This window comes from Rattus norvegicus, chromosome 7 (genome assembly GCF_036323735.1).
Source record: "Rattus norvegicus strain BN/NHsdMcwi chromosome 7, GRCr8, whole genome shotgun sequence".
In the NCBI taxonomy this organism is placed as follows: Eukaryota; Metazoa; Chordata; class Mammalia; order Rodentia; family Muridae; genus Rattus; species Rattus norvegicus.
This window is the reverse complement of record NC_086025.1, coordinates 66,516,826-66,536,702: the sequence shown is the minus strand read 5'-3', so window position 1 is coordinate 66,536,702 and position 19,877 is coordinate 66,516,826. Positions and strand designations below refer to the sequence as shown.

The following is a 19,877-nucleotide window of genomic DNA, read 5'->3' as shown; positions in this document are numbered from 1 at the left end:
GCTCATCAAAGGATGGTTTGTAGGTTGTAGGTTCTCTCTCTCTCTCTCTCTCTCTCTCTCTCTCTCTCTCTCTCTTTTGTCTCTCTCTCTGTGTGCATGCGTGCGCACCACTCAAGTGTGTGTGCATACACATATGCATACACATAGGCGTGCCTCTGTGTGTGTGTGTGTGTGTGTGTGTGTGTGTGTGTGTGTGTACATGCACATGCTCATGTTCCCTGCATGTTTATGGAGGTGAGAAGGCAGTGTCAGTGTCTGGTATCTTCCTAGTTCACTCTTTACCTTTATGGATTTTGGCAAGATCTGTCACTTGAACGCATGGCTTGTCAATTCAGTTAGTCTATCTAGGTTGCCTCTGTCTCCACTGCTCATGTACTGACTGGGACCTTAAATGTCCTCATGGCATTTAAGTTGATGATCCAAACTCTGATCCTTACATTTGCATAGAAAACACGTGATCAGCTGAGTATCTCCCCATCCTAATGCTCGCATCTTTACTGTCAGGGGAGTGTAGGGAAGACAGAAGCTCTGAATCCCAGCCCAGCATTCTGTTAGTATCTGAGAAATGGAACTCAGGAATCTGCCCTTGAAACAGCTTTGTCTGAGATTTTTACCTAATCTGTTTTGAGTATTACTGTTCCAAGGGTAGGCCAGTGCTTTCAAAAAGTCATAATTGAAGCAGAGACCAAAATTTCCTACCCTACCATTTGTTAAATCCAATTCCCTGAGAGGTAGGGTTGCTGACAAGTGTTTAAATATGGAGTAGCTAGTCAAAAGCTCAGAAGGGATCCTCCTAGTTTTCAATGATTACAAAATAAACAGATCTCAACAAAAAGAAACACGGTTTCTTTTCCACATGCTTTTGTAATAAGGCTGTGGCTTTTGTGTCCACAGAAGAGAAACTTCTATGTGTTGGCTGCAGATCAGAAGGAACCTGCAGATTACTTTATTAATGGGTGATCTCCTGTATGGCTTCTATTGGAGGGCAGACTGGAATATGCCACAGTCATCAGAATTGCTTTTAGGCTCTGAGTTCAGGAAAGTTGTGACAACATAGGAGGGGCGAATTGGGGGAAGTCATTTTCTTAATAGCAGCAGCTTCTGAGCATTTGGCAGCAGTGACATTATCACTTGGGGTGTATTTAAGTAGCAAGGCCATCCATAGAAGTTATTTCAGGTGTGACTTCTCATTTTAGAAGTAAGACACAGTCTCTGTTTCGATATAGTTTTAAAAGTGATTTATTCTGTTTAGATACCATGGCTAAAATTAATAATGTCAAAAACATCTTGTAAGCTTGTAAAAAAAATCTCTTGTAAGCTCACAAAGGTTACACAAGGGAGGAGGGAGTCTGTACCCAGGACCTCTGAGACTGGGGCTGTGCTAGCACTTAAATCTCAACGATTCTCATTTTCATAGGTAAATTTGAGTCCTTCAACAATTGTAACACATCTGAAAACTCACAGAGAAATCATACACACACTTTTTTAAAATAGTCCTTTTGCCTTATGTGGTCTATAATAAGGTATGCAGTTTATGTAGAATTTCTTCATAGAAAGGCCTCACTAGGGACTTGACTACAGCACATCCAGTCAAACAGCATGTCTCAAGTGACGCAGAGACCCTTTTCCAGAGTGGTCACCTTGAGCGCAGATGCTTACAATCTGCTGAATCTGCTGCACGGTGCATAAATCAAGGCAGACAGCTATTTATAAAATTGAAATGCCATTGATCCAAGAGAAAACATCTACATTTTACTACATTACCAGCTTGGCAATGAGTGTGGAGAAAATTAACTACACTTGGGTGAAATTTATTACCATGGCTTTCATGGCTAATGCTTTGTTCACTATTAATATTTTTAGAGAAAATACAGAAATGGGAAGTATGTCAAGGAAGTACTTTCCTTTTCAAACATGGTGGAGACAAGGGTAAAAAGACTATTCTCTCTCATCTCTGCATTTCATTTAATGATGAAGTCAAATATTCTTTTTTAAAAAAATTTTAATTGTTTATGTTATTTATTTACCTTTCAAATGTTATCAATCTTCCCCGTTTCCCCTCTGCTAACCCTTTATCCTATCCCCCTTTTCCCCTGCTTCTATGACGGTGCTCCCCCACCCACCCACTCCAGCCTTACTTCCCTAACATTCCCCTATGCTGAGGCATCAAGCCTTCATAGGTTGCCGGGTTTCCCCTCCCACTGATGCCCAACAAGGCCATCCTCTGTTACATATGCAGCTGGAGCCAAGGGTCCCTCCATGTGGTTGGTTGGTGGCTTAGTCCCTGAAAGCTCTGGGGTGTCTAGTTGGTTGATATTGTTGTTTTTCCTATGGTGTTAGAAACCCCTTCAACTCCTTCAGTCCTTTCTCTAAATCCTCCATTGGGATCCCCGTGCTCAGTATGAGGGTTGGCTGCAAACACCCGCATCTATATCAATAAGGCTCTGGCCAGGCCTCTCAGGAGACAGCTATATCAGGCTCCTGTTAGCAAGCACTTCTTGGCATCAGCAATAGTGACTGGGTTTGGATGACAGCATATGAGATGGGTCCCCAGGTGGAGCAGTCTCTGGATGGCCTTTTTTCGGTCTCTGTTCCACTATTTGTCCCTGCTTTTCCTTTAGACGGGAGCAATTCTGGGTTAAGATTTTTGAGAAGGGTGGGTGGCCCCATCCCTCAACCTGGTACTGGGCCTAACTTCTCAAAATGGTCTCTCCAGGTTCTCTTTCCCCTTTGTTGGGTATTTCAGCTAATGTCATCCCCACTGGGTCCTGGTAGCCTCTTGCTTTCCTGGCATCTGGGACTTTCTGTTAGCTACCCCTAGTTCCCAATACCCCATTGCTACACACCTCTGTTCAATTTCCTGACATCTTCCCTAGGCCCTCCCACACCTGATTCTGCCCCCCTTTTCTTCTGCCCTTCTTCTCTTCCTCCTAAGTCCCTCCCACTCTCTACCTGCCATGATTATTTTGTTCCCCCTTCAAAGTAGAACTGAAACATCCACACTTTGGTTTTTCATCTTCTTGAGCTTCATGTGGTTTGTAAATTGTATCTTGGGTATTCTGAGCTTTGGGGCTAATATCCACTTATCGGTGAGTGCATATCACATGTATTCTTTTATGACTAGGTTACTTCACTCAGGATATTATTTTCTAGTTCCATCCATTTCCCAAAGAATTTCATGAAGTCATTGTTTTTAATAGCTGAGTACTATTCCATTGTGTAATTGTATCACATTTTCTGTACCCATTCCTCTGCTGAGGGACATCTGGGTTGTTTTCAGCTTCCAGCTATTATAAATAAGGCTGCTATGAACATAGTGGAGGATGTGTCCTTGTTATATGTCGGAGCATCTTTTGGGTATATGCCCAGGAGTGGTATAGCTGGCTCCTCAGGTAGAACTATTTCCAATTTTCTGAGGAACCGTCAACTGTTTTCCTGAGTGGTTATACCAGCTTGCAATTCCACCAGCAATAGAAGGGTGTTTCTCTTTCTCCACATCCTCACCAGCATATGCTGCCACCTGCGTTTTTGATCTTAACCATTCTGATTGGTGTGAGGTAGAATTTCAGGGCCATTTTGATTTGCATTTCCCTGATGACTAAGAATGTGGAACATTTTTTTAAGTGCTTCTCAGCCATTTGAGAATAATCAGTTGAGAATTCTTCATTTAGCTCTGTACCATATTTTTTAATGGGGTTATTTGGTTCTCTGAAGTATAATTTCTTGAATTCTTTGTATATACTGGATATTAGCCTTCTATTGGAAATAGGATTGGTAAAGATCTCTCCCAATCTGTAGGGTGCTGTTTTTTCTTGATGACAGTGTCCTTTGCCTTACAGAAACTTTTCAATTTAATGAGGTCCCATTTTTCTATAATTGATCTTAGAGCCTGGGCCATTGGTGCTCTAGTCAGGAAATTTCCCTTGTGTTGATGTGATGTGTTCGAGGCTCTTTCCCGAGTTCTCTTTTAATAGATTCAGTGTATCTGGTTTTATGTAGAGGTCTTTGATCCACTTGGGCTTGAGCTTTGTACAAGGAGATAAGAATGGATCAATTTTCATTCTTCTATATGCTGACTGCCACTTAAGCCAGCACCATTTGCTGAATATGCTATCTTTTTTTTCCACTGGGTGGTTTTAGCTTCTTTGTCAAAGATCATGGGATCATGTGTGTGTGGGTTCATTTCTGGGTCTTCAATTCTATTTCATTGATCTACCTGTTTGTCTCTGGACCAAGAAGTCAAATATTCTTTGAGAAAAAAATTTCAACATTATCTAATAAACTGTGCTTGTACATCACCAGAAGAAAATAACTAGAAATATTTCATTTTTATCGAAGGTTTTAAATTCCTAACTTCTTTTTAAGCTGAATGCTGCACAAAGACACTTTTTAACCAGGTACAGACTGTAGTTTTAAAAAAAACTACAACAACAACAACAACAACAGATCCTCTTGTTAGCAACAACCTTTTGTGATTTCTAGTGAGATCTTTTCCTAATGGAAAACCTTTCCAAGTTTGAAATTGTGTCTTGGCTTTCTTTTTTTTTTTTCTTATGAAGGAAAACATTTAATTGGGGCTGGCTTACAGTTTCAGACGTTTAGTTCATCATTGTCATAGCAGGAAGTATGGCAGTGTGCAGGCAGACATGGTGCTGGAGAAGGAGCTGAAGGTTCTACATCTAGGACCTCTGGTAGCAGAAGGAGAGACTATGAGCCACACTGGGCATAGCTCGAGCACAAGAGACCTCAAAACCCATCCCCACAATGACTCACTTCTTTCAACAAGGCCCAGGACCAGTCAGTGTTTCTACATGTTGATGAGCAGATGGACAGTTGGCCAGAACGTTCCTCACCTCCAACTTTGGCCAGGTTTAGAGGGAGAGGCAAGTTAGAGTACTAGGTAATGTTTAGACAACTATTGCAGTCTGGTATTTTAAAAAAAGTTCCCTCTTCCTCTTAGCAAAAATGTAGGGTGTTGGTGGCACACTGCCCATCACTTGGAAGGCAGAGGCAGGTAGATCGCTTAGAGTTCAAGGCCAGCCTGGTCTACAAATTGAGTTTTAGGACAGCCAGGGGTATACAGAGAAGTGCTTCTCTTTTTTTTTTTCAGTTACTACTGTACTTTATTGTGTTCAACCAAATCACCATGTTACAAAAATAGCAAGCTGCCATAATAAAAAATAAGGCTCCTCTATCCAGCACCAGATAGCATCATTTTACTTTCAAGCCTAGAAATTGCACACTTGTATATAAACCAACCGAAGATGAGGATTGAGAGTTCATCTTGGTGGATTTTTCCTTTGATGAATATGAAGTGTCCTTCCTTATCTTTTTTGATGACTTTTAATTGAAAATTGATTTTATTTGATATTAGAATGGCTACTCCAGCTTGCTTCTTCCCACCATTTGCTTGGAAAGTTGTTTTCCAGCCTTTCACTCTGAGGTAGTGTCTGTCTTTGTCTCTGAGGTGTGTTTCCTGTAGGCAACAGAATGCAGGATCCTCATTGCGTATCCAGTTTGTTAATCTATGTCTTTTTATTGGGGAGTTGAGGCCATTGATGTTAAGAGATATTAATGAGTAGTGATTATTGCTTCCTGTTATATTCATATTTGGATGTGAGGTTATGTTTGTGTGCTTTTCTTCTCTTTGTTTTGTTGCCAGTGTCTTGGCTTTCTTAATCTACTATTCAAGATATATTGCTAATTACCATTAGAAATAAAACCTTTAAAGAAGAGCTCTGTACTCTGGGGTAGAAGTGGCCCACTGTGGAAGAGTATAGCTAAGTTTGATTCTCCTGCACTTTCTCACATAACAAGGCTGTTCCCTTTATCCTATGCTGCTTACAGCCATTATTATAGACTTGGGAAAACACAGAATGTCCCAATTTCATATTTCTAAGGCAGTTGTTAGCAGACCCAGTAGAAGCCAGGCTATTAACCTCCTTGGCCATTTTTTATGACCTGGGATATGTACCAGACTAAAGAGCCTTAATACATAATTAGAAGTAGGAAAATAAAAACAAAGGAAAGATGTGCTAGAGACATTTGACTGAATGTCAAGTGGGGGAGGTATATTGAAACTTCTATAGTAGAGTCTTCTTACTTTGTGGATCAGTTGGAAAGGACATCTAAAGGAAGTTTGGTTTTTGTTTTTTTTTTAACCTTTGACCAAGAACATTGCAAGATGGGCTCTTTTGACACCAGAAATACTTCACATGCCAGTTCTTGAATTAATATGATATTTCACAGTACATACTCAATTAACTAGATAGAATTCCTAATATCCTTTTGGAAAAATATGAATTTTCAGATACAAACCTGACTACAAAGCAGAAACTGGAGAGAAGAGCTGGCACTGAGATAATGTTGACAGAATCCAGATAGTTTAGTCCCTACTGGATTTCTATAGGTAAGGTGAAATATTTGTTTTTGGTCTACAACACTGATTGGTGACAAAGCCTTTGTCTGAAGAAGTTGGCATTTTTCTGTCATCAACAGAGATCCAAAGATGCCAGAGACAGAAAATGGGCTTTGCAGTCACCTTCAGATCTGACCTTCATCTCCTAATGCTTTGGTAACTGCTCCTGGCCAGTCTTAACCTCAATTTCCTCACCTGGAGAGCAGAAACATCAATACTTAGTCATGTGGGTGTGAAGAGGAGACTATAAAACATGCAATGTATGATTTACATTAGCACATGGAAGATCTTCACTATCTCCCCAGTTACCATTGACCATCTGGGCATTCTACAGTTCACTTAAAATCATCTTTTCTAGAAGATAGATCAGATGTACAGAAAAAAATGCCATTTCAAGTAAGTCTGTATAGCCCTAAATGCAATCAAATTTGAAAACTGTTTCTAATTCATTGAATAGCAGAGCAGGCTCTTTAAGTAAGTGCCAAGCAATTAAAGTCATTTTCTTCATATATCCTTGAGTTTAGTTAAAAAAAAAACAGTGCAATATTCAATGCCGGGAAAGAGAAATGCTCAAACATCTTATCTCTCCCACTTGAAGAAGGCTACAGTTCATCACCTTTCTTTTTCTTGTCTAGTTCTCTAAGACCATAGAAATGCTTCCTTTCAATAAACACTAACGAATTTGTTGGTCATCTCTTTGTTTCCAAACTAGTGGCAATTTATTTAGATAATAAGGGTAACTAAGAATTATGACTCATTTGATATTTACAGATTAAGAAATATTATTAACCACTACAGATGAAACCACCAGTATCTTTTACCTCAGTCTTGACATCTTTTTCTCCTATTTTCTCTTTCATCCATTGAATAGTTTGTTCTTCATATAAGTATTCATAATATTAATGAATCTTCACTATGGCCCAAAGCATCCATTCGTTTTAAATACAGTATTGTCTGTATGAGCATTTAAGGACAGAAGTGCTAAGTATTTCAATGAAATGGTCAATATCTGGATGTTTTACTAAATTAAGCTTCACTTTTATAAGGTCTCAGTGCTTCCTGAATATTGTGAATATAGAATGAAAACTGCTATATTATGTTCCTGTTAGGAAGAGAGTTAAGAGAAAACACATAGCCTCAGACAGGGTCCTAATAACTGGCTCAAGCACAATATCTGACAGAATATGAATATGAGAGAACATGAGAGAATATGAAAATATAAAAATCAGAATTAAATAGTATTAAAAACAGAAAATAATCCAAGAGAAACCAAGAAATTTGCTACTAACAATAAACAAGTAATCAAAAGTCACTTATAAGAAGGACTTTAAGTGAGTAAATGAAACCTTTATTCTCATCACCTGTGTGATTTCTCTTTGGTCTTACACAGGGACACACACAGAGGAAATCCAAAGCAATGACTACAGCTCTTGTACAAGGGCACAAAAACACATTCTTAGGCAAAATTATACTCCTAACTTCCAGAACACTTAAATGCATACACTTTGTAAATAATCTGAAGGTCTGTGAACCAAGGCACAGAGAGACACGTGCTATGACAGAAATGGCACCATATGAGCTCCTGCAATTGTCACCAGATGTGGCAGGCCAAAGGATGGGAAACACAACTTCCACTTAAGGTACAGGCCTCCTGTGATTGATGAGATTGGAGTTTTAGAAAAAAATGGTTTGCTTAATTGTGCTAAACTAGTTACATTTTTTATGAATAGATTCAGTCATTGAGGAATAGGAAACCTTTTTGAGATTCTGGCAAAAAAAAATCAAAGACTTGGAGAAGTTAAGTAAAAGGAAAATGAAAGACAGAAGCAAGATTATGTTGCCATGGGATATAAAAACTATAAATCACACATACTTGTGTGGTAATATTAGCAAAAATTGAAAAAGAATTTGTTTCAAGAGATGTCTTAAAAAATAAAAGAAAATATTCTTTCTCTCAAAGATATACTAATCAGCATGTTCCCTAAGTTTTAGTGAAGAACAATGTACCAATCTTTTTAGAAACTCAAATCTAAGGCTGATGCTTATTGGTGTTTGTTTGATATGGGCAGTTTTGTGCTATTGCGTCTCTTGCTCTTAATATTTGAACAGATTGGATCCTTTATTCATCATGTTCTTATTTCACATGGAAAATAATGTTTGTTTCTGGAGCAAAAACACTGAAGACATGGTTATAAATTTGAATGTAAAGAGGCTCAGAGAAGTAAGTATCCTACTTCCGACCATAGGAAAACATCTATGCATTTTACAGGCACCTTGTCCATAAGGAACATATGTCAGTAGATGTGGTATGATTTAGAATTAGATGTTGTATGGGGAAACCTACTCATTAAGGCCTAAGTTTACCATTGACCAGATAGCCTTTGAACCTTGGAGCAAAATGGATGGAGGACTCCCTTTGATGACAGGGCTTCCATTTCTCTGACTTTGACTGGGGAATCTACCCCCATCACCCCCTCCAGTCACAGACACTCATGTCACTTAGCCTTGGTTAAGATTACAGGTACATCTCCCTTTTTTCCTAATAAAAACCTGTTGAGCTAGCACATGAGATTCCTGAAATGTTAATGAGGCATTTTGATACCCTATGTACTCAGCCAATGACCCAATGACTTGGGGCTGGCTTATAGGTTCAGAGGTTCAATCCATTATCATCAAGGCAGATCATGGCAGCATCTAGGCTGATGTGGGGCTGGAGGAGCTGAGTTCTACATCTTCACCCGAAGGAAGCCAGGAACAGACTAATCATCCCTAGGCAGCTAGGAGGAGGGTCTCTAAGTCCACCCCCACAGTGACACACTTCCTCCAACAAGGCCACACCTTCTAATAGTGCCACTCCCTGGGCCAAGCATATGCAAACCATCACACTTGGTTAGAGTCACAACAAAGAATTTTATATTATTTTTGACTATTGTGTAGTGTGTCCTTTCCCTAATTTCTTTCTCAGCCTGTTTATCCTTGGAGTAGAGGAAGGCTACTGATTTGTTTGAATTAATTTTATATCCACCCACTTTGCTGAAGTTGTTTATCTGCTATAGGAGTTCTCTCATAAAGTTTTTGGGGTCACAAGTATACTATCATACCTGCAAATAGTGGTATTTTGATTGCTTCTTTTCCAATAGTATCCTGTTGACCTCTTTTTGTTGTCTAATTCTTCTGGCAAGAACTTCAAGTACTATATTGCATAGGTAGCAAGAGAGTAGCAAGCCTTGTCTAGTCCTTGATTTTAGTGGGATTGCTTCAATTTTCTCCCCATTTAGCTTGATGTTAGCTACTAGTTTGCTGCATATTACTTTAACTATGTTTATGTATGGGCCTTGAATTCCTGACATTTCCAAGACTTTTATCATGAAGGGGTGTTGAATTTTATCAAATGCTTCTCAGTATCTAATGAGTGGATCATGGGTTTTTTTCCCTCTGAGTTTGTTTATATAGTGGATTACAATGATGAATTTCCATATATTGAACCATCCCTGCCTTCCTGGGATGTAGCATAATTGATCTTGATATATGATCATTTTGATGTGGTCTTGGATTCGGTTTGCAGGAATTTTATTGAGTATTTTTCAATGCTCAGAAGGGAAATTGGTCTGAAGTTCTCTTTCTTTGTTGTGTCTTTGTGTGGTTTAAGTAGAAGCATAGTGTAGCTTCATAGACCGAGTTGGGTAGTGTTCTTTCTGTTCCTACTTTGTGGAATAATTTAGAGAATATTGTTGTTAGGTCTTCTATGAAGGCCTTGATAGAATTCAGCACTAAACTTATTGGATTCTGGGCTTCTTTTGGTTGGGAGACTTTTAATGACTGCTTCTATTTCTTTAGGGATTATGGGAGTGTTTAGATGGTTTATACTGATCCTGATTTAATTTTGGAACCTGATATCTGTCTAGAAAATTGTCCATTTCATCCAGATTTTCCAGTTTTGTTGACTATAGGCTTTTGTAGTAGGATCTCACAACTTTTTTTTTTCGGATTTCCTCAGTTTCTTTTGTTAATTTGGATACTATCTCTGTGCCCTCTGATTAGACTGGCTCAGGGTTTACCTATCTTGTTGATTTTCTCAAAGAACATTCTTCTGGTTTTGTTGATTCTTTGTAAAGTTCTTTTTGTTTCTACTTGGCTGATTTCAGCCCTGAGTTTGATTATATCCTGCCGTCTACTCCTCTTGGATGTATTTGCTTCATTTCACTCTAGAACTTTCAGGTGTGCTGTTAAGCTGCTAATGTATACTTTTTCCAGTTTCTTTTCAGAGGCCCTCATAGCTATGAGTTTTCCTCCTAACACTGTTTTCATTGTGTCCCATAAGTTTGGGTATGTTGTGTTTTAATTTTCATTAATTTCTAAAAAGATTTTAATTTCCTTCTTTATTTCTCCCTTGACCGCGTAATCATGTGTATGTTGACTTTCTGTCATTTTTGTTGTTATTGAAGACCAGCCTTAGTCCCCAGTGATCTGATAGGATACATGGGATTATTTCAATCTTCTTGTATCTGTTGAGGCCTGTTTTGTGACCAATTATATTGTCAAATTTGGAGAAGGCATCATGAGGTACTGAGAAGAAGGTATATTCTTTTGTTTAAGATGAAATGTTCTATAGATATCTGTTAAATCCATTTGGTTCATTACTTCTGTTAGTTTCACAGTATCTCTGCTTAGTTTTTGTTTCCATGATCTGTCCATTGATAAGAATGAGGTGTTGAAGTCACCCACTATTATTGTGTGAGGTGCAATGTGTCCTTTGAACTTTAGTAAAACTTCTTTTATGAATGCAGGTACCCTTGCATTTGGAGCATAGATATTCAGAATTGAGAGTTCATCTTGGTGGATTTTTCATTTGATGAGTATGAAGTCTCCTTCCTTATCTTTTTTGATAACTTTTGGTTGAAAGTCAATTTTATTTGATATTAGAATGGATATTCCCTGATGTTTCTTGGGACCATTTGTTTGGGAACTTTTCCCCCAGGCTTTTCTCTGAGGAAGTGTCTGTCTTTGTCACTGAGATATGTTTCCTGTCTGTACCAAAATGCTGGGTCCTATTTATGTATCCATGTTAGTCTATGTCTTTTTATTGGGGAATTGAGTCCATTGATATTAAGAGATATTAGGACAAATGACTGTTGTTTCCTGTTATTTTTGTTGTTAGAGGTGGAATTATTTTTTTGTGGATATCTTTTTGGGGATCATTTAAAGAAGATTATTTTCTTGCTTTTCCTAGTATGTAGCTTTGCTCCATGTGTTGGAGCTTTCCATCTATTAACTTTTGTAGGGCTGGATTTGTGGAAAGATACTGGATTTGTCATGGAATATCTTGGTTTCTCTATCTAAGGTAATGGACAGTTTTGCTGGATATAGTATTCTGGGCTGGCATTTGTGTTCTCTTAGAGTTTGTATGACATTTTCCCAGGATCTTTTAGTTTCCATAGTCTCTGTTGAGAAGTCTGGTGTAATTCTGATAGGTTTGCCCTTAAATGTTACTTGACATTTTCCCCTTACTGCTTTTAATATTCTTTCTTTGCTTAGTGCTCTTAGTGTTTTGACTATTATGTGATGGGAGGAATTTCTTTTCTGGTTCAATCTACTTGGTGTTCTGTAGGCTTCTTGTATGCTTATTGGTATCTCTTTCTTTAGGGAAGTTTTCTTCTATAATTTTGTTGAAGATATTTACTGGCCCTTTAAGTTGGGAATATTTGTTCTTGTCTATATCTATTACCTTTAGGTTTGGTCTTCTCATTGTGCCCAGGATTTCCTGGGTGTTTTGGGTTAGGAGCTTTTTACACTTTGCATTTTCTTTGAATGTTGTGTCAATGTTTTCTATGGTATCTTCTACCCCTGAGATTCTCTTTTATCTCTTGTATTTTGTTAGTGGTGCTTGTGTCTATGATTCCTGCTCTCTTTCCTAGGTTTTCTAGCTCCAGAGTTGTATCCCTCTGTTATTTCTTTATTGTTTCTATTTCCATTATTATATCCTGGATGGTTTTGTTCAATTCCTTCACTTTTTTGGTGGTGTTTACCTGTAAATCTTTAAGGGATTTTTGTGTTTCCTCTTTAAAGGCTTCTACCTGTGTACCCGTGTGGTCCTGCATTTCTTTAAGGGAGTTACGTCCTTTTTAAGGTCCTCTAAAGTCATAATGAGATGTGATTTTAAATCAGAATCTTGCTTTTCCAGTGTGTTGGAGTATCCAGGACTTGCTGTGGTGGGTTCTGAAGATGCTAAGTAGCCTTGGTTTCTGTTGCTTAGGTTCTTGCATTTACCTCTTGCCATCTGGTTATCTCTGGTATTAACTGGTCTTGCTGTCTCTGACAGTGACTTGACCCTCCTATAATTCTGTATGTCAGCACTCCTTGGAGAACAGTTCTCTTGGGACAGGATTTTGATACTGAGAGCTATGGCACAGGGTCAGCTCTAGGCACAGATGAAAACCAAAAGGATCCTGTCCCAGACTGCTTCTCAGTTCCTGTGTCCTGAGGGCTCTGGGCTGGTCCCTCTGAGTAGAAGTAGTGGTCTTACCTGTGTTCTTAGGTGTGGCCACACTCCTGGGAGACAAGCTCTCTCTCCACAGGGATCTGGGCACAGAGAGCTGTGGCACAGGTCAGTCCTGGGCCATGTAACATAATTTCATCATTAATCTCCAGTCCCATCTTGTAGAATTTTCCTAGGCTATATCCTAGGACTCTGGCAGGCAATTCATATGTGCTACTTATGGGAACATTGCACAAAACATCTGCCTGTTACTTCACTTTTTTGTATGTCTTGTTAATTTCCAGATCATTACATCTAATCATTAAACTTTTATGTTCCAAGTAATATTGGGCCTTGTGGGTATATAAAGAAGACTCCCAGTCTAGTCAATTGGACAAAACACAAAATACATTAACTTCCCATGTGAAAGTTTGCATTTTAGCTTTAAAGAACTATTCTAGGCAACACTAAAAGATATTCCATAAGTCAAGATGTGACAAACTAAACCACTTCTATACTGTAGACAGCCCCTCTTCACCTAATCTTCAATCAGCCTGGGAAGCTTGGGGACCAGGAGGCTTCTACTAAAGTTCAAGCAAATCTGCTTTAAGGAGGAGAATATAAAAGCTCATTGGTTCTGAGCTTGATGAGCAACTTGACGTATTGACATGGGTGCTAAACAGATACATTTAGAAGATAGAAGTCAAGGAATAGTAATTCATGAGTTCTGACTCACCCAGTGTAAGGAGGCAAAAGGGAGCCACCAACAAAACTTATGTTAATAAACCTACTGATGTCACACACATACACACATATGGCACATATACATATATACATATATATACATGTATATACATACATACATATATGTGTTGGCATGGTCTGGATTGTGTGGTGGTTGGGGATTGTGATGTCAGTCTGAAAACTAGGGGACAGGAGGAAAAACCTATGTGCATGCTTGAGACTGATAGGGCACCATTTATACTTTACAGATGTGCTAACCAATCCTCACTAATTAGACAAGTGGTATTCAAGGAATAGATCTTGTCTGTATTCGTCTCTGACTCCCTGGTGCCACACAGCAGGTGACTCATAAGGATACTGAGAAACGAGCAAAGTTTAGAAAAAAACCCACATCTTTCACTATATATTTAGAAGCCATGAAGCAGAACACACATTCAAGGTCTGCAATTCTTCTGGAACACTATACAATAAGGAAATACATTAGAACAAGGATGCATCTTAGATCCTACAGCTAAAGAAGAAACTAACTTGGAGATATGAAATAAGAGGAGCCTCATTCCCTAGGCCACACCAAAAGGGCATCTAATTTTTTCATCATGTGTGTGTGTGTGTGTGTGTGTGTGTATGTGTGTGTATGTGTGTGTGTGTGTGTCTTTGTGTGTCTCTCTGTGTGTTCTTGTCTTTAAAGGCATTTTAAAAGGATGTATGCAACTGAGAACCAGTACTGAGACAATCAGAACAAAAAATGATTCTTATTACATCACCCAAAACCCACACTGAAAGAATTGAAAGTCTATCTGGTTCTAACAGGGACCAGTTTAGACCCGAGGTTACTGTACTGCCACTCTTATGCTGTTATTGACAGAGTCAGGTATAGCTGCTTACTATTTTATATAGGAAAACCGTTGGTGTTCTAGAAGGTGTGTTTATAGACATCTTCACTGGTGTACTAGAAAGCAAGTTTAGAGAGTTCTCTCACCTTCCTTCCCTGTAAGGGAAGTGAGCCCACTTGTTTTAGCCTAGTACATACATTTTTCTTTGGATATTTTAAACTTTGAGGACTGTTTACTCTTTTTTTTTTTTGGTTCTTTTTTTCGGAGCTGGGGACCGAACCTAGGGCCTTGCGCTTCCTAGGCAAGCGCTCTACCACTGAGCTAAATCCCCAACCCCAGGACTGTTTACTCTTAATAGCTTTTATTTTCTTCAGACTCTAAAGAACAAACATTGGCCAAGAAAATAATTATTTTCAATGTTTTAGTTTCCTCTCTTGGGTCAGAATGACAAAAATTCAGACATGTTCCCCAAATTAGACTAAAAGATGTTAAATAATAGAAAGAACTGACCTTAAAGTTGAAGAAAGTATCAGAGACTATTGGAGTAGGGTGCACCCAAATTCCTAATAACCTAGACCAAGGCTGTATGAGCTTTTAAAGGACAAGGCCGTGGGTGAAGACCAAAGTGCTGTGGAAAATCAGAGCAGCACAGACTTCTGTGGTCTGTGACAGACTCATGAACACAAGCGAACATACACTATGCTGAAAGGGAGGGAAGAATAGCCATGTTAGAGGAGGCAGGGGCGTGGCTGGGGGTTGAAATCCTTAGGGGAGAGCTTGAGTGGAAAAGTGTACCTAAGACACTTTATATTAAATCTCTTTTCACTGAAAGCCTCTATTTTTGTTAGTAGTTCATTGTTAATTGGATTGTTTTCCATTAAAGATTTTAACCTATTCGGCCAAGGACTTTTTTTTTTCAGCCAACTTACTATTCTTCAATAATTAGTGAAAATCATGCAGGATTTTTAATTCAATCTGTGCTCTTGGTAACCATTTTTTCTTTTAAGCATATGTGAAACAGTTAAGAAAAACTGAGACTCAGTCATTAAGTAGTCACTTCAGATTATGGCTATTTAACAGATTTAGAATATAATAAAAGACCAATAAGTGTTTCATCCAGCAGAGCTAGATGCAAAGTAATGCAAAGCATCACTTAAATAGGTTTTTAAATCCTATCCGTAGGGCAGGTGACCACACATAAAATAGGCATAACATATACTTCTATTTTCCTTCAGATCAGTTCTGATGATTGCCTTTTTCTGAACTTTTGTAACTTTTCAATATTTCAAGTGTTATGGCATGAGCAGTCCCACTGGTTCTTTCAGGAATAATCAAAATTGGAAACAACAAAAGATAGCTTAGGGCTGGGAAGGTGACTCAGTGGATTAAGGTACCTACTGCCAAGTCTGATGACCTGAGTCCAGTACTCAGGTACTTAGGTAATTGAAGGAGAGAATTCCCAGCAAGTTCTCCTCTGATCTTCAGATGAGTGCCTGGGTAAATGCACACACACACACACACACACACACACACACACACACACACACACACGAACACGTACACATATATGCACAAGCAACATTATTTGTTTTTTTGTTTTAAAGAAAGCTTTGGGGTAGCAGGGGACAAGCATCAACACTGTGTGTCCATCTCATAATAATGTAAAGGAAAGAATATAAGGAAATGTTTATAGTCATTTAAAATGAAACACGAAATCTATAGAGAAGCTGCTGACTTAGAGGAAAGAGGAGGAGAACAAGGTATGTGAAGAGAAATAAGCAGTTATTTACAATAATAAACTCCTTTCTCCCAGTGGTAAATTCTTCCAAGGAGCAATGGGATGGAAACCTTTGCGTAAATAAGAGCTGAATAAGATAAACATTTCAGACACTGCCTGAGTCTGGGCAGACCACCAGCATTCTAGACTCCTCTGTGTTGCTGACATGGTGTGGAGGGAAAGGCCATCAACCTTGACACAAAAATGGTCTGATCTCGGGTGACTTTGAATTCTGCAAGTCATTTAATCTCTCTGAGTCTATTTCCCCATCTTTAAAATAAGGGTAATTGTTCCAGCTTCCAAATGATGGTCTCAGATTAAAGGCAGTATTTTTTTTAAAAAGCTTGAGTGGGAGTCTCATAAATGGTGGAAGCTCAATAAAGTGTAGCTTACTAATTCAGCAACCCAAGCAGACTCACGTCTCACTCTACTCTCTTATGTGAAATCGAGCCTGGCTTTGCTGAGGCCCAGAGGAACGGTACCTCATGGCACCATATGAGGTTAATTAATCTACCTGTTCATTTCATATAGATCAATGTCTATGGAACATAGACATGTGAAGAAAGTGGCTCTCATGATCTAACAGAGTAACACAAGGTAGTGGGGACAGGGGTTGGTGTCAATTTTTTTTGTCCCAGTTCTGCTGTGGATTTTAGTTCCTCCTCTGCTTTGGCCACTCCTGGTCAGTCTCCAGTTGAGTCACTCTGGTATTCAGGTCACATTGTAATGTTTTGGATATGCCCGGGCATTATGTACCATTCTAAACGGAAATATGGATTTTAGAGAATTTCGTGTTTTTGTTTGAATAGCCACAGTACAAATGGAGAGATTTCAAGACTTCCATTACAATAAAGGAAAGATCTTTTAATTTTTCGCTGTCAGTATTTGGGTAAATCTCTAAATGTAAACTCTGCCTTTGAAATCTACAATATCTCAAGAATGGGCTTTCTTTACAATTTAAATCTGTGCAGCTGTTGGTGAGATTTGGAGACAACGTGGCAGAGGTGGATGTACAGAGCCTGTTTTTAGTTCTATGACACATGAGAGTTTCGGAAACAGTTAAGTAGCTCAAAGGCTAGACTTCCCATTTGGGTAAATTTGAGAAGCAGCACAAATTGGAGCTTGAGTTCTGTTCCTATAAACTCTTAGGTATATTTGCATTTTGAAATTTCATCCCTGTCCCCAAGGGCTTAGAGATCTCTTCAGGAGATTGATATTACATATCACCAATCAGGGCAAGGTGTGTGTGTGTGTGTATGTGTGTGTGTGTGTGTGTGTGTGTGTATGTGTGTATGTGTGTGTGTGTATGTGTGTGTGTGTGTGTATGTGTGTGTATGTGTATGGGGTGTGTATATGTGTATGTGTGGTAGGTGTATGCGTGTGATATATGTGTATTTGTGTATGGGGGATGTGCAATTGTGTGTGTGTGCATATGGGTGTGCATGTGTAGTGTATGTGTATGTGAAATGTGTGTGTGTATGTGTATATGTGCGTGTGTGTGGTATGTGTGGTGTGTGTGTGTGTGGTATGTGGTATGTGTGTGTGTGGTATGTGTGGTATGTGTGTGTGTGTCGGGGGCATGTATAAGTGTGGGGCATGTGTGTGTGTATATAGTGTGTATGTAGTATATGTATATGTGTGTGGTATATTTGTGGGGTATGTGTGTGTATGTATGATGTGTGTGTGTGTGTGTTTGTGTGTGTGTGTGTGGTGTGTGTGTGTGTGTGGTCTTGCATGTGCCGCAGTGTTCATGTTGAGGTCAGAAGACAACTTATGAGATTTAGTTCTCTCCTTCTATGTGGGTCCTGAGGATTAATCTCATGTGTTAAGTGTAATGGCAGATGACTTTTTCCACTAAGCTGTCTTGTTCATCCTGCATCAAACCTTTTAACAGAAGCATCAAGGAAAAAAAATTATAAGGAAGAATTCCTTCCTCAAGGAGAAAATCTCTTACTATGAAGTTTAGATACAACATGGGTATGGCAATAGTAGAGTAAGTGAAGATTCCCAAGGGTATTGGCAGCAGTGACTGCTTTCTATATCATTTCTCAAAATTTGGTGGTAAAATTACAAAACATTTTCTTTAAAAAAATAAAAATCAAAGAGTAGATGTGTAGGCTGAATTCTAGACTCATTCACTGCAGACCTCAGAGAGTGAAGAGCTGAGGACAAGCGTGTGCGACATGAGCACCATTTTCCCAACTGTCAAAGTAATCAGAGTATACCTTACTGATAAAAGGATAGGACTTCCATGCCAGTGGTCAGCGACAGTAACCACTGGGACACCTAAATAGAAATGTTATTTTAAATTGGTGACAGCATACAGGAACACTTCCTTCATTTTTGGTCTTACCAGGCACTCCAGCTTGGATCCAGAAGTTAATGTCAGTTCCTTCTGCATCATTAAAGACCTTGGTGATATTGAGGGGTTGCAGGAGACTCATGACTTCCTTCATGATAGCCCTGGCCTTGTCACTGCCGGTGAACTGCAGCCCAGTGGGTAAGAAGGTTCCTGAGTCAGCCTCCATCACCAAACTGTACTTGGAAATATTTGCCTAAAGAAAATTTAAAAAGAGATAAATGTTTGATTTCCATCTGCTGCTTCTGTGCTACCAAATAAATCACCTTCTTACAGATTGTTGTCAAAATTATATCACTCTGCCCTGATCAATATCTACTCTGTGTATTTCCTGGTGGTTTTAAGATGTATAATTTCCTATCCTGAGGTTTGCCAAACCTAAGAGTTGACTTGGAAAGTTACAAAAAAAATATAATGGAGTGAATGGAATATAATAAATCGCTCAATTATTCTTACTAGCAATGATAGTTTTTTAACCACTTTGCTTAAGGCATTTCTGTACTAGAATGTGCTGTGTACTCTGCATGAAGAGAAAAGTAATCATCACTCTTACCCAGCTACGTACTCTGTGAGCTAGATAGAGCATCCAAATGTCTTGCTGCTCTAGCAAGACAAGGCCCACTGGTATAATAGCGACTCAATGCCATGAGCATAACCAACCACTTTCTGGTTTCAGTACTGCTCCAGGAGATGGAGCCCATGCTTAGTGCCATTATCAGGCCAAGACAACTTGTAGCTCCTAGGGGAGAATCTGGTTCTATTATTTTGTAAATTAGTACATGGTATTAGACTGATTTCAAATAACTTATTGTTATGCCCATAGACTAATGCACCTTTCACTCCTCATCAGAGAAGCCTCTGCAAATTCCATGGTGAGTGTTACAGAGCAACAACAGGCCGGGGCGGAAAAGAAAAGATTGCAGAATTCTCAGTCCTAGATCAAATATGAACCACCTCATCCTTTCAAAACTCAAGGGTAATTGCCTGGGGCAGAAAAACTATAAGAGCCAGAGATGGTGGGTGACTACAAGGAAACAGTGTCTTCTGGACACAGCGGGGCACATGTGAACTCACAACAGTTGTGACAGCATGTATAAGACCTGTAGAAGCTCAAGTCAGACCAAATCCCAGCATATATGAGGCTGTTGGGCACACAATTCTACCCTAGCCTTGAAGTGTCTGGCAATTACTAGCTGTTGGAAGAAAAAGAATCAGTTTTCTGTTATAGGAAAACCCCTGGTAAATTGACATGTTCCAGCCGAAGGCTACAT

At 39.1% G+C, this 19,877-nt stretch overlaps 1 protein-coding gene across 3 annotated transcripts in view; it reads right to left on the bottom strand.

The window, feature by feature from the left end:
* Cpq (carboxypeptidase Q) overlaps positions 1 to 19,877 on the bottom strand; it is a 570,217-nt gene that overhangs the window by 182,487 nt on the left and 367,853 nt on the right. For all 3 annotated transcript variants that reach the window (XM_008765417.4, XM_039079808.2, NM_031640.1), the window contains 1 exon segment: positions 18,601 to 18,802. In XM_008765417.4, coding sequence (XP_008763639.1) covers positions 18,601 to 18,802 — 202 coding nt within the window.